Consider the following 14,718-nt stretch of genomic DNA (forward strand, 5'->3'; position numbering starts at 1 on the left):
TAATTAGTATTTTTCTAAAATTTTAAACATCTATACAATATTCGAAATCCTGTTAGTTTAGTCGAGTGCTAATAATTAAAATGGGAATTTTAGTATTTCGTATATTTCAGAAATCCCTAATCTAATTCAATCGAAAAATCCGGTTTTTTTGCCAAAGATGAATCGTTTTCCCTTCCACCATTCAAAATAAAAATAAACGCTATACAGAGCATTGGGGAAACTGCAAAAATAAGCTTTAACACGGTAAAAAGTATCCAGATCATCCTCTCACTCACACATAAAAAAGTATTAAATAGTTGTCTTCTTTTTTTCACCACAAATTTCCTCACTATAAGTAAAATCTTATTTAATATATTCACTGATTTCTTATTCCCTTACGTAAATTAGCCAAAGTAAAATGTCATTTTGGCGCCATATCAAAGTTGGGCGCCAACCTCAATTTTGTATAAATAAGTGGAAGAACAATCAGAAAATAACGACTGCAAAGAAACAAAGTCGAGCAGTGATCATTTTTAAATAATTAATTAAAAATATTCTAATAAAAGTCTAAAATGGTCAAAAAGAAACCATTTCATGAAAATTAAGTGATACAAATGCCAAAAATAAAGGCATTATATGAATTGTAGACTGGTTTAAATACTAAAAGTATAAATTGTGTTCAGACTGTGGATTTACAGTATGTGATAGCTTTTCTTGATCATGAACTTGTTCAGTAGCGTTTGCATTGGCTGGAATAAATGCATTATTCATATTATTGTTATTGTAGCTAATAGTAGAGGAAGGAGTAGCAACCAATGTTTGAGCTGCCAAATCTGAACTGTTATGATCAATGCTGGAATTAAAAGTAATGGATGACATGTTATTTGTATTCATTTTAGTAATAGTAGTAGTAGTCGTAGTTGTTGTTGTGTTAACTGGGACTCCGAAATTTTCTACTGAAGAATTAATATTGGAGTGACTAGGAACAGGTTCTATAACTCCTTGATTAAAATGATGTTGGGATGGTGGTTTTGACTTGATTAAAGGAAGAGGAGTATCACTTGCCATCAGTTCTTCAGCTGTGACTCCATATTGTTTAAGTTGACGAGTAAGACTTCTTAAAGCTTTTCTTCTGTGGTCCATTACTGGTGGAGGATAAATAATGAATTCCGCAAGCCTCCTTCTAAAGCAATCATGCCTATGCTGCTTAATGCAAAAAGATCTAATCGTTGGAACACCAGTAGTTAATGTGGAAGCTTGAGATGGATCTCCATTTGATTGGAATTGAGAACCGTTTTCTGTTATGTTCATTTGCCCGTTATTAGATTCAGAGTTATTGTTATATCCTGTAGTCATAAGGCTCATAGCTAATCTTGACGAACTACCTATAGCTCTTAAACAGTTCAAAGCACTTTCCTTAAGTTCAGCATCTGTTAGTCTAGAGAAAGGGATTGCTGGACTTCTATTTGGAGGTGGTCTCTTCTTTACAACTATTCCTGAAGCCACTAATTCTTTCTTATAAATTTCTCTCTGTTTTCTAGCCTCTTTAATTGCATCTTCTAGAGAAGGAACCTCTGTAGCTTCTCCCGATGATCTTGTTCTTTTAAGGTTTGTAGCTTTAATAGAAGCACCAGAAGATGAACAAGGAGTTGTTTGATTGTATTGTAAGACAGAATTGGATTGTTGTTGAACCTTTTTTGGTGACTTATAATTACCTGAAATAAATGATTCACCTTGAGAAATTAAAGGCTTTATTAGAATTCCATTCTTAGGGTTATCCTTGAATTTGTTTATTGTCCCATTTCTTATCTTAACAGACTCTTGTAGAATCCCTCTTGAATAGTAATCCCAATAAATCCTTAAAGCATTGATATTTCTTATCATTAGAGGTGAGAAAATCGGATTTTCTTTATTCATTATATCCAATTGTGTTGTGAAAAGCTGTCTTTTAAGTCTCTCAGAATGACCAAGATCTCCTAAGATTTTACTTACAATCTTCAAAGATGATAAAGTTGAATGTAATAACTTTCCACCAGGATTTAACTTTCCCATTTGTTTCCCATGTTCTGGGCAAAAAACTTTCTGAGAAAAATAGTTCTCTCTTATTTCTGACCCTCTTATTGTACTATTATCCAAATTTGGAGGTTGACAATTTGGAGAAACATACAATACATTAGAAGTTCCTCCATTAGATTGATTCCTATATAATCCTTGGCTTCCTGAAATTGAACTATCTAAAAGCATATCATTCATTTGTATAGGTTCATCTATTTCAGCAATTGTTTCCATATAACATCCATATAACTTCAAACAAAGAGGATGAGCTGTTCTTGTACAACCAGGATGATTACAGGCCAAATTTACTCCATAACTGCTTTTACATATACAACAATATACGCTTGGAATCTCTAAAGTGTCTTGATCTGAAAATTGCTCCAAGATGAACTGTTCCTCGTTTCTTATATCTCTAAAAGGAAATTGTTGTACAGATCCTTCAATACCTCCAAATCTTCTCACAAATGTTCCCTTATTTTTACTTATAGTTCCATCCTTTTGTAATTTAACCAAAGATGTCATTCCTAAGTAATTTGCTGCTCCATAGACTTGTCCACATGCAAGCCTATAGATTCCTGGAGTATACAAGGAGCAGATAATATGTACAAATTGAGTTCTTTCTCCTGGTCTTCCAATGTGGTTTTGAGGTATTCCCTGAGCCTCAATAAGTGCACCTCCTCGTCTTGGACATAGAATACAGGATGTGTTTTCGGGTCTAACTCCTTTAATACAAGCCTGACATACAAAGTCATTAATGCTTTCCATTTTCTCTCCTAAACCATAGCAACTCCAATGTACAGTTAATCCACAGCATTTACAGCTCACTAATATATTAGAAGCAAGTATTTCTTCTTCTTCTTCCCCTTCATTATCAGATATAGTTCTCTCTGGTAAAATAATGCTAAAGTTAGAATCATGACATTCCTCTCCAGAGCTTGATATCCGTACTATACCATTATTAGTATCCAAAGGAACTTTTCTTTTCGAAGGAAAATCTGTTGAGTCATATTTAAGACAGACACTACAAATATCTCTATCATATTTATCAGGGTTCAGAGCATTGCAATAATATACTTGGTTTTGTTTAAAGATCTCGCATGAACTCTTTTTGGTCATGTTTGGACTTGTAACATCCCAAGACTTGGATCTAGAAATAGATCTAGTTCTAGATCGTTGAATAACTCCAATTTGTGAGCTTCTACTAGATTTTTGATTATACTTGCTACTAAATAAATCAGGGAACATATCTCTATTAATGTATCTTTTCTTACGTAGATTCACCTCTTCATCAAGATTTCTGGTGATATTGCCATTGTTCCTGATATGAGACAAACAAAAGCAACGTATATTAACAAGTTGTAGAGCCTCATCCTGAACATTTCTCCATCCTTGAATGTATCCAACCAAAGTTTCTCCTCTGGAATAACATGGATCACAGTCAACCTCAATTTGTACTCCGTTAAGCCATGCACAAATTGGATGGAAAAGTTGTATACAATTCTCATGATCACATTTAACAAGTCCAAAAGTATTGTCATTTCTACAAAAGACGCATCTTGGAGAACTATTGTTAAGAGTTTCATGATCCATATCTAAGATGGGTTGAGGTCCAGTAGAGCTATTTTCAAAGGATTCTTCCTGAGGTAGAGATAGATTCTGATTTTGATTCTGAATTGGAGTCAAATTTCTTCCCTCATCTTCAATAGTGCCAGAATCTGAGTTAATTGACTCGAGTTTTAATAGTTTGCCTGAATCTGTATGATTCGAAAATACCGAAGAAGTGGATCTTTGTCCAAAGTCAGGAACTCCTGAAGCTCCAGTCCCTGCTCCTGCTCCTGTTCCTATTCCTGCTCCTATTCCTGTTCCTGTTCCCATCCCAGTTCCTATTCCTGTCCCTGAAATATCAATACTAGAGCTAGATGTACCATTTTTACCGAGACTAAGTGCATGAGATGAATTGTTTTCCTTTCCTATTCTTTTGTTTGTCCAACTCCTTTTAACTCTATCGACATTCCAGTTACTCAGATTCTTCCAATCTTCGCATGTAACCAATGGTAAGTGCCAAATAGCACATACAAGATGGACCCAAATTCCATCCTTATTGGTTCTTTTCATTGCTCCTCCTGAATGAGAACATAAGACACAAGAAATACTTCCTGGATTGAAAGCTATAAGATACTGGGTACCTAGAAATTTCTTCTCAAATTCACATCGATCACAAAGCCAACCATAAAAGTCAAGAAGTTCATTTAGTGGAATATTGACTCCATAACAGGCTACATGAGAAACTACTCCACATCTTACACATTCAACAAATGGTTTTAAAGTATCAGTTTCCCAGTTAAAACAGATGGAACAGACATTTGTTAAGTGCATATTCTTTTCTTTAGACTCTAATAAAGCATCAAATTTGGATAATTTGGTCTTCTTTTCATCCTTAGGTTTTATCTCAAGATCTTTATTTTGATCTTGATCTGATTCCATCTTTTTAGATGCATCAGCTTGTCTAAGAAATGCTGGATATAAGTCCTTATAACCATTAACCAGGAAAAACTTTAATTTGTTCCAAGAATTAACAATTTGGTATCTTTGTACCACATTCATCCAAATGAAAGGGATATCAGTAATTCTAACATTATTTTCGTTTTCATATATAATTCTGTTCTGGATCTTCAATCTAAGATTAGCAATAGAGTCAATAATTTCATTATATATTGGGAGAAATCTTTCCAGATTTGCTTCAACAAAATTAAAATCTTTATGATCAACAAAATCATTCATCATATATGGATGAATAAAAAGTGTATCAGATTCTTGTTTAAGGTCTTCTTGATGGACAGAATCAGTATCTTCCATATTTTTCTTTTCTTCTTCTAAACTTTGTGCATTAATGTTGAATCTGTCCTTATCTTTAACTTCCCTAGTAAGTTTTATTGGCTTATAAGGATCTAACCAATATAACCCTCCTAATTCAACACAACTGGGAGCATCTATATAACTCAAACCATTCTTATGAAGGTAAACCTTTTGGTCAGAATATGTTGAAATATAAGGATTTACTGATGGTAGGACAAAATCAACCCACCAGTAAATAGGATCATAACTTCTGTAAGTTCCCCATACATCTTCCCTATATAAGGGAGTCTCTAATGTATTCTGATTCTGTAATGAAGGACTTGATCCTATAATTGTTCCTATTACTGGAGTTAAAGAGTTGTTAATATTATTGGTATTAATATTTGTGTTAGTTGTTTCAGATAAATTTGTTTCACAAGGATTATTCATAATATTGAACTCATCAATAAGATTTTCAAGATCAATTTGGCCATTATTAGTTGGTTGTTGAATTAAAAACATATTATTGTCGATTTCTTCTTGAACGGTATTTTGAGATTTTATTTGATTAGATACATTTAAGTTAACTAATGAATTAAGTTCATTCAAGTTACTCTTTATCTTCTCAAATATGTTAACTGTATACAAATCTTGTTTATTGTTGATTTTAGCAGGAGTAAAGAATACCTTCTTGTGGCTTTGATCATAGTTAAAGAACACATCATGAAGATATCTCTCGATATACTTGAATTGATAATAAGACAGATCAAGAGTTTGGAGAATATCCCATTTAACATTAAAATGATCCAGAATATCAGGAACTTGAAGTTTTTGATTCTGAATATCGGTTTTAGAAATATGAGAAAATGTGTGTGGTTCTTGACTTTGCTGAATATGAAGATTCGTATTTGCTGAATTTATTTCTGGGAAAGCATTTTTAGGAAATATGTGATGATCATGGGTAACGGAATCTGTTTCAAGATAATCATCTTCTGAAATACCAAGTTCTAATGGCGATTTTGGCTCCAAAGCAACTAAAGAAAGAGTTCTAGGGAGCTTAAATAAAAGAAAATAAGGTTTCTGAATTTCTAGAGGCATCTTTGATAGATTACCACCTCTACTCTTGAGAATTGATTTGGAAACAAGGTCAACAATAGCATCCAAACTACAACTTTTCATATATATTGGTGGTAATGAAAGGCTTGCCTTGTTAACATAGGGGCTAGCTCTCCCTATCTTTCCCCATGGGGGATCTGTAAAAAGAGTCTGTTCAAGAGTAGTCAACTCTTGGATGATTGGTTTTCTTTGTACTGGATTCGATGGAATAGTTTTTAAAATAATATCCTTTTTAGCTCCCATTGGAATCTTTCTAAAAAAGGAGTCAAACCTGCTCCAACCAATTTTAGCCATTCTTGAAGATCCACCTGTAGAAGTTGGAGTATTTGTAGAGTTTTCGTTAATTAATGTTACAGAGGTTATATCCATATCCAGTTCACTCACAGAATACGTGTCCTTTCCTATTCTATTATCTAAGTTTCGTGCTTGTGAGCCAATTTTATCACCATCCTTGTCAAGAGAGGTTGATTCAATCTTGTATTTTGACTTATTCTTATGTCGGCCTCTCTTCGATTTACGTAAAACTTTCTTATTTTTTCGTTTCACAGAAGAATTGGATGTAACCTGAGCAGAATTATTGAGACTATTCTTTGAATCATTAATAGTAGTAACAGCAACAGTAGTAGCTGTTTCATGTTCCTGAATATGAGTAGAATTTCCATCCGTCTGAATGTGAGACTGTTTGACCCCTGTGTCAGCAGTGACATACTTATTCCCTGTATCCTGATTAGCATCAGAATCCAAAAAAACCACCTTTTCTCCACTCTTTCTCATAGATCTAGTCACTCTCCGCTCTTCTGAGTCATTTTCTTTGTGATTAATTTCCAAGCCAGCTGCTTCCTTCTCCAAGTTTAAAGCTTGGATTCCAGATTTACTGTTTCTGCTAGGCTTTTGGTCCCTGGTTTTCATTTTGAAACCTTTTTCAAGTCGTCTCAAACTAAACCTTTAGTTGTTATTTTTCTAATCCAACATCAATTTAAAGTAACTTTTTCATATTATCTGTTAATTTATTTATATATATTAACCAAGTTTCTTTCAAAATATAAAGCTTTAAGTTTTCTTATAGTATTTCTTCCAAAACCTTTAGGCTATACCAATAATTCCGTCTATTGTACTAAAAGAAAGCTAAATTCCACAAAATCTGTAAATTTTCTACGTAAAATTCCGATTTTTATCAAATTTCTTTTTTCTGGATTATTTTTTCAATTTTTCCTGCCCTGACTTAATATATACCCGGTTACCGGTATTTAATTATTTAAATAAATATATCATGTCATAAAATTTTGGCGGCAAAATCACGGGAATAATAAAAAAAAAAAAAAATCTAAAAAGCATAGCAAAAATTGTTCAAGGTTTGAAATTTAGAAAATTTGTATAGAAATTCTCTCCATAAAAAGAACCTTGAATTTTTCTGAAGATATATTAATATGACAGAGAGTTTAGTGGGAATTTCTGGATCTTCCATGAGCTCACAGGAGGAAATTCTTGTGGTTGGAGGTAAGTCGTTTTTGACGTGTATTTAGATTTAGGCTAACTTGACACCAATATTTTAATATTTAAGGGACTTATGATGGTGGAATAATTGGTTTAAGTTTGAGGCCTTATTCGAGTAAAAATAAGAAGTTTGAAAGTAAAAAGGTAGAACGTATAGAGGAGGATGCAAAGGATGATATGGATGAGGAACTTAATAAAGAAAAGAATAGTGGTGTTAACGGGATATTTGATATGGTTTTTGCATTCAAGGCCCACATTGTAAGTTAGATTTTCATAATATTTTTCATTTTTACCAGAATTTTCTCTTCATTTCATTAACTTATAGGCTAGTATTAAAGACATGGATTCCAAAGGAAATATACTTGTAACTGCTAGTACGGATGAGACAATGAGGATTTACAATTTGAAAACCAGATGTGATAGTGGAATGCTGACTAAACATCAGGGTAGCGTGACTTATGTATGTTTGTCTTGGAACTATAAATACTTAATTTCGTGTGGAGAGGATAAAGTTGTATGTATTTGGAGATGTTCAAATTGGGATCCAATTAAAAGTTTTGATGATATTCATAACTGTATTCCGATTTCAGCAGATTTTCATCCTTCATTGAAACTTGCTTTAACTTTAGATATTGAAGGAAATATATGCATGTTAAACCTCATAGAAGGAAATTTAGCAGCCAAATTCACTGTACCAGGAATGGAAAAAAATGGTCAAAATTTGAATAGAAGGTATGGACTTTTTACTCTGATAAAATTTAATATTTCAGGAACTTATTATGCTGTGCTTTCTCAAAGAGAGCTTATTATTTCAAATATAACTGATAAGGAAGATTGGTATTTAAGTTATTCTATTACTGATTTTGGAGTTGGGCCTTCACAAATAACTTCTTTCTGTTGGATTACAAATCAAATCTTTTTGGTTGGTTTTTCCAATGGACTAATTAGAATTCTTCAAGTAACTAAACAATGTCTAATAAATTTGGAAATTACCTTCACAGTTTCAAAAACAACTTCTGATGAAATTAAGAATCCACATCTTGGAAACAGAATTAAAGGAATTTGTATTATTGGTTATAACCATCTCAAGGATGAAAATCTTGGTAATTCTAATATATGTGGAAGATTAGTAACATGCGATTCTTCCGGTATTTTTGTTCTTTTTAACTTTAAATTGAAATTTAACAAAGAAATTGGTAATAGTTTATGTGAACTTGAAATTATGGATATACTTGATTCTGATAATAGAATCACTTGCATGACAATTGAAGACAAAAACCCAATAGATCCTTTGTCTTTATTTTTGCCTTCAACTAGCCAGGAAAACTCAGAATCCATAGTTGATAAAGGTTGCTTGTCTAGCACTCCAACCAAAGGTAACAAAAAACTGAAGGTCATTAAGAAATCTAAGCTGGATAATTCAAAAAAGAAGGATAATTTAAAACAGTAGATAATAATCTGGTAGTTTATTTACTTGAATTAATATCTGATCTATATTATAGTATAACTTGAACTTTAACTGTTCTTTTAACTTGACAATATTTCAAAATATGAACTTTTTTTTTATTTATTTTGGTTGATTCCAGAATTCTGGATGTCTTTTAGAAACTGATAAACTTGAATTTTAGTCTTGTTTACTATTTTTGGATTTTTCTTTTTGTACATTATATTGATGTAATCCTAGAGTCAATGCAGCAAGAAAGAAGAATGAAGAAGAATTGAAGGTAATGTATTTCTCTGGAACTAAAGTTTTCCAGAGTTTTTCTTGCATTCTAGCCTGATCTGCTATTTTGTCACCATTAATAATTTCAGATTTCTTATTTAAATTAAACTTGGAATTTTTGAAATATTTGAATATATGAAGAAATTGCTTGGAGTTACTTGTAAGAAATGACCTTCTTACAAGTAAACTACTTAGATTAAGTAAATTTCCATGGGATGTGGGAAATATCATCCTAAATTTAATAAATTAAAGTTTTTATTATACATGGCATTATTTTTAGACTGGGCGCCAAACTTGGAATTAATTTAAATGCATTTTAAAAGTAAATCAAGGTAAATGAATAAGAATTAAATAGAGAAAAAATTTTAAGAGAGTATATTGAGGGTTAAATCAAAGAAGATTAAAAAAATAATACATTAGGAATTAAATTGGAGATGTGTATCAAAGTATTTAACTTAGAATATATGAGATTTGTTAAATTACAATAGCTAGCTTTTGTTAAAATAGCCTTAAAAAAAGTCTTAATAGAATCATTTTGGGAATATTTAGGCTTTAATACATAGTTTGCATGCATTACATGCAAACTATGTATGAATATATTTATATATATATATATTTAAATCATTAAATTTTTAGAAGCTACCAGCTTATTGTTTTTTTTTACCTTTTAATTTTGTTCTTGTTTCATTAATTTAGTAATAATTTTGGGGGTCTTAAATAGTCGAAAACCATTAGAAATTGGCATTAAAGGGTAAATATCTTCAAAGAAGTAGTAGGTGTGTCCTACAATAATTCCCATTAAGTTATCCCAAGGTCTCCATCCAATGACTAAACCCATACCCATTAATACCCATGGCAAGTAAGGAGCTCTTACGGTGAATATGAAAACCGACATTCTAGCAGATGGATTTCTTCTTCCCCAAATATAAGTCATTACGTTGATAACTGCTCCACTAAAAAGATATCCAGCTCCAAAGAAATATGAAAGGAGAAGAAGCATCCAAGAACATGTTATTAGCATCCAAAGAAAGTCAGCTGGTCTACTGTGGAAAACTACATCTTCCAAAGACGCACAGTAATATAGAAGTACATAGGCATTCCAAAAGAAGTGAAGGCTGAATGTTCCAAAAAAGAAAAAACAAGTTGCAAGTCTCCATATTTGGTATTCGTTGATCACAAGTAGCCAATTTAAATACAAATTAAAGGGTGAAATAATATCTAGAGTGCATAACACCATCAATAAGGTTGAGATAGCGAAGTAGACCTTCGTTACTGGCGGAATATTATTCACTACCAACATTTTTTTCTTCTTCTTGTTATTTTACAAGCCAACTTTTCTATATTCTCACATTAATACTTATTGGATTTATGCGTTGGGCGCCACTACTTGGCGCTCAACGCTAACAGTTGCATGCACAGAAATTATTCTGAAGAAGAGAAAGGCTAAGAAGAAAGAAGGTGAGGGGTGCATAGGTTTTGGTAGGAGGTGGAGAATGGGAGATAGGCGAGCTGGGGAATATGGGGAACAAGCAGTGCACCAATGGGTTGGTGATAAGCAAGAAGCATTGTATCAATCTCTTTTTTAAGTAAAGTAATGTTATTATAATCTAGATAATTAAGAATTAGGTTAATTTAGAATTCAAAGAGTTTTGAGTTTAGATGATTACATAAAGATTGTAGACTTAGAAAAAAAATTTTAATAAGCTATTCTTATATGTTAAAAGGGATAAAATAAATTGATTGAACTATGCTAAAGAATTATCTGGCACGAGGAGCAAATATTGGAACAATAGCATCAACTTGGTCTTTTCTATTCATAAGGATCATTTCGGCAATCCAAGTAAGATTTCTAATTTCTTGTTCCTTAAGCCTGGCCCAGGCATAAAATACACCATAATTCATCTGCTGATCAAAAACAAGCTCACACATGGAGACAGTTTCAGCATATAATAAATCTTCTAAACTCTTAAATTGTCTATCAGCAAGATTCTTGTGACTTGAAGATTTCTTCTTATCAGTAGATTCATCCTTATCATCAGCAAGTCCAAAATCATTGGCAGTGTCATTAACATAGAATGCTTTGCATTGGTCATAGAGAGCACTGTATTTTGAATATGGCTCCAAAGCAGCTCTTACACGAGTATCATTCCAGGCCTTTCTAATTTGTTCTGTGCCTTCTGGATATAAGTAACCAAAGCTTGGATATAATGTAGAAGCACTCGAGAAATTAAAATTGAGTGAGTTTAAGGTAATTGCAAGAAGTCTAAAGTCCGCCTCACATTTTAAGACATGGCTCATAACTTCAGCAGATGTAGGATTCAAAGTTTGACAGAATCTATAGAAATCCTCAAGCCAAGATTTCTTAAGAGAACTTCTGAGAATCTCTAAATCCATTTCCTTAACAATTGAGGTAACATCCTCATTTTCACCACTAAAGGATGTCAAAAATTCATCAAAGTATGGTCCAATTGGAGTCTCAATGAGAATTGACTTGTAAAGCTCATCAAAAGATGAAGACAAATCTAAAGCAACAAAAGCTCTTATTTCTGGGAAATATCCCAATGGGTCTAAACGAGCAAGAAGCTCTTCTGCTGGCTTCTTATTCAAAGCACCTTGGATCAAATTTACCACATTATCAATCATCTTCTCATAAGTAATGTAATTTAAAAACTTTCCCAATGGCTCATAAGCCTGAGATTGTAACATCCTAAATTCATGAGCAAATTTTTCTCTACACTTTTGAGTTATCACATTCACTGACAGAGGAAGTGGCTCATCTTGCATAAATGTACCATAGTCTGTCTCTTCTAGTGCTGTTCTCATGTCTTCCAAAGTTTCAGCTTGGCCAATTAGGTGGTATTCATCCATTGTTATAAATCCTGATCTATACCCTCGAACCATTGCCTCCAAATACCCATCCTTTAAGTTAAATGTCAAAAGTTCCATCTTGAATTTAGTACTCAATAATAGAACTCCTTTTTCACGCCTTTTTTCTTCTTATTTATTTTTAATTCCCTCTTGTTTTTCTTAACATAATAGCCTTTTCCGCATTAATTTAGCGGCCACATTGGCGCCATCTATATTTTGGCGGGAATTTCCGGTATGGCATTTTTTATATTATCAAAAATGCAAAATCAATATGGGAATAAGGAGGTAAAACGATTTTAAAAGATTTTTTTTCCTGTTTACATTAAAATAAGCCATAAGTTGAATTATATTATATATATCATATTTTTCTGATTGATTTTATTAGTAAAAGTTTTCATTCGTTTTTTTACGTCCCGTTCTTATTATTATTTTTTTTGGACTAGTTTCAAATTGTGCAACTTTAACTATAATAATACATGCAATTCTCTTGATTGAGGATTTTTTTTAAAAATAAATATAAGTCCATACATTAATCTAAATAATAAAGAAATGAAAAATAACAAGGAAATTAACATATATGGCGATTATAATACAGAAAAAAACAGGAAATGTTGGAAAAGTACGTAAGAATGGATAATATATTTTAAAACTTAAATATGAAAGTTACTTTATTTAGTTAATTCGTTAAATGTTATTATTACAGTAGGTCTAATAATCATCCTCATCAACCAATAAATATATTTCGTTTATGGTATTTTGCATCAATTTTTTTGTATTAAAAATCATATATCATATAAAGTAAAGATCTTTGTTATTTTGTCTATTTGCTCAATAATTATATTCTCATAATAAAAAAAACCGGGAAAATCTCGGCGCCATATATTAATACAGTCATGGCAATTAATATATTATTAATTACCAAAAATAAAGGTTGGGAGTGACTAGGATATTTGGAAATTATGCAAATGCTTGAGTAAATCCTTATATATTTAGTTATTGATTAAATTAATGGAGTCAGGATTGAAAGCACAAGGTGAGGTATCACCTCGTTCAGATGCAAGCCCAAATACTTTAATAAAGTTACCTACAAAGAAAAATACCCATGTATTTTTTGATATTTCTATTGGAGGAACTCCAACAGGAAGGGTGGTATTTGAGTTATTTACAGAAATTGCTCCTTTGACGTCTGAGAATTTTAGAGCCCTATGCACTGGTGAGAAGGGTAGAAGCCAAAATGGAGTGGATCTGCATTATAAGGGATGTAAATTTCACAGAATTATCCCAGAATTTATGTGTCAAGGCGGAGATATATCTTCAGGTAATGGTACAGGAGGAGAGTCAATTTATGGACCTACTTTTGATGATGAGAATTTTGTATTAAAGCATAATTCTGCTGGATTATTATCTATGGCTAATTCTGGTCCAAATACAAATTCTTCCCAATTCTTTATTACAACCATTCCATGCCCTTGGTTAGATGGCAGACATGTTGTTTTTGGCAAGGTAAGTTAAATTATCCTTATTAATATAACTTTGAACCCAGACGTGTTCCAGATCTTTATATTTTTATTTTTTAAAAATGAATCTAATTAAAGATTTGGGTCTAAGATGGGTAATACTAAGCTCCAGTATTTTTGTCTGGTTTTAGTTTATACAATGTTAAACTAAGATCCTATAATACTGGTATAATCAAGTTTTACATAAAACTTATATTTTACCAGCTTTTGTTAATTATTTCGTATTTCAGATTTTAACAGGTGCTGATGTAGTTGCTAGTATGGAGAGATTTGGTTCTAGCAACGGAAAGACCAGCGTTTCAGTTGTGATTGCTGACTGTGGTCAAATTTAACCCAAAACTAGAACAAAGCTAAAAAGATTAAAAAGAGATTATTTTTATTTATTTTTATATTAATGCTATTATTCCTAAAATAATAATTTTTGGTTTTTTAAGCCTAATTTTCCAAGATCTTTTTGATTTGCTCTGTAACTTCTTTAGGAGGTAGCTTAGCATTCACTCTCTTTAGTATTCCTAGGTCTTCATAAAACTTCACTAATGGAGCAGTCTGTTTATGGAATACATCAAGACGAACCTTCACAGCTTCTGCATTATCATCATCTCTCCATACAAGAGGCTCACCTGTGACATCATCTATACCTGGCTGCTTTGGAGGATTATACTTTACATGGTAAATTCTTCCAGATGCTGGGTGAGTGCATCTTCCAGAAATTCTTTCAATAATCTCAGAATCGTCAATTTCAAAGTAAATTACACTAGTTAAAGAATCTCCAATTTCACTTAGTATCTTTGCTAATCCCTCAGCTTGTGGAATTGTTCTTGGAAATCCGTCCAAGACAAACCCATTTACACATACTCCCAAATCAAACTTTTCCTTAACTAATCCAAGTACAATTTCATCTCCAACAAAGTTCCCTGATTCAATAATACTTTTCGCTTCCAAACCAATTTTTGTGCCATTTTTTATTGCTTCTCTCAGCATATCACCAGTAGATAAATGTGCCAATCCATACTCTTTCTTGATGAATTCACATTGGGTACCTTTCCCACTTCCTGGAGCTCCAATAAGAATTAAATTATGCTTTTTCGAATTTGACATTTTCTATTCAATGCAGCTTTTCTTTTTTATTTG

General features: G+C 32.2%; 7 protein-coding genes across 7 annotated transcripts; 2 read left to right on the forward strand and 5 right to left on the reverse strand.

The window, feature by feature from the left end:
- Window positions 1-639: 639 nt before the first annotated feature.
- cgd5_3300 (large protein with 4 PHD domains) lies at window positions 640-6,894 on the reverse strand (the record flags this gene model as incomplete). Its single annotated transcript, XM_626256.1, has 1 exon — window positions 640-6,894. The coding sequence occupies one exon, from the start codon at window positions 6,892-6,894 to the stop codon at window positions 640-642; it is 6,255 nt and encodes a 2,084-aa protein (XP_626256.1).
- Window positions 6,895-7,804: 910 nt separating this feature from the next.
- On the forward strand, window positions 7,805-8,929 carry cgd5_3310 (WD repeat protein; the record flags this gene model as incomplete). Its single annotated transcript, XM_626257.1, has 1 exon — window positions 7,805-8,929. A coding segment is annotated over one exon (1,125 nt), but the record flags the coding sequence as incomplete, so codon positions are not given.
- Window positions 8,930-9,103: 174 nt separating this feature from the next.
- On the reverse strand, window positions 9,104-9,433 carry cgd5_3320 (hypothetical protein; the record flags this gene model as incomplete). Its single annotated transcript, XM_626258.1, has 1 exon — window positions 9,104-9,433. The coding sequence occupies one exon, from the start codon at window positions 9,431-9,433 to the stop codon at window positions 9,104-9,106; it is 330 nt and encodes a 109-aa protein (XP_626258.1).
- A 436-nt stretch (window positions 9,434-9,869) lies between these two features.
- cgd5_3330 (hypothetical protein with 5 transmembrane domains) lies at window positions 9,870-10,502 on the reverse strand (the record flags this gene model as incomplete). The annotated part of the gene is made up of 1 exon (XM_626259.1): window positions 9,870-10,502. The coding sequence occupies one exon, from the start codon at window positions 10,500-10,502 to the stop codon at window positions 9,870-9,872; it is 633 nt and encodes a 210-aa protein (XP_626259.1).
- A 458-nt stretch (window positions 10,503-10,960) lies between these two features.
- On the reverse strand, window positions 10,961-12,199 carry cgd5_3340 (putative vacuolar ATP synthase subunit d; the record flags this gene model as incomplete). Its single annotated transcript, XM_626260.1, has 1 exon — window positions 10,961-12,199. A coding segment is annotated over one exon (1,239 nt), but the record flags the coding sequence as incomplete, so codon positions are not given.
- An 879-nt stretch (window positions 12,200-13,078) lies between these two features.
- Window positions 13,079-13,582, forward strand: cgd5_3350 (hypothetical protein; the record flags this gene model as incomplete). The annotated part of the gene is made up of 1 exon (XM_001388248.1): window positions 13,079-13,582. One exon carries the CDS (start codon window positions 13,079-13,081, stop codon window positions 13,580-13,582), a length of 504 nt encoding a protein of 167 aa, XP_001388285.1.
- Window positions 13,583-14,022: 440 nt separating this feature from the next.
- On the reverse strand, window positions 14,023-14,688 carry cgd5_3360 (adenylate kinase; the record flags this gene model as incomplete). The annotated part of the gene is made up of 1 exon (XM_626261.1): window positions 14,023-14,688. A coding segment is annotated over one exon (666 nt), but the record flags the coding sequence as incomplete, so codon positions are not given.
- Between the last annotated feature and the right edge of the window lie 30 nt (window positions 14,689-14,718).

Source organism: Cryptosporidium parvum, chromosome 5 (genome assembly GCF_000165345.1).
Source record: "Cryptosporidium parvum Iowa II chromosome 5, whole genome shotgun sequence".
Classification (NCBI taxonomy): Eukaryota; Apicomplexa; class Conoidasida; order Eucoccidiorida; family Cryptosporidiidae; genus Cryptosporidium; species Cryptosporidium parvum.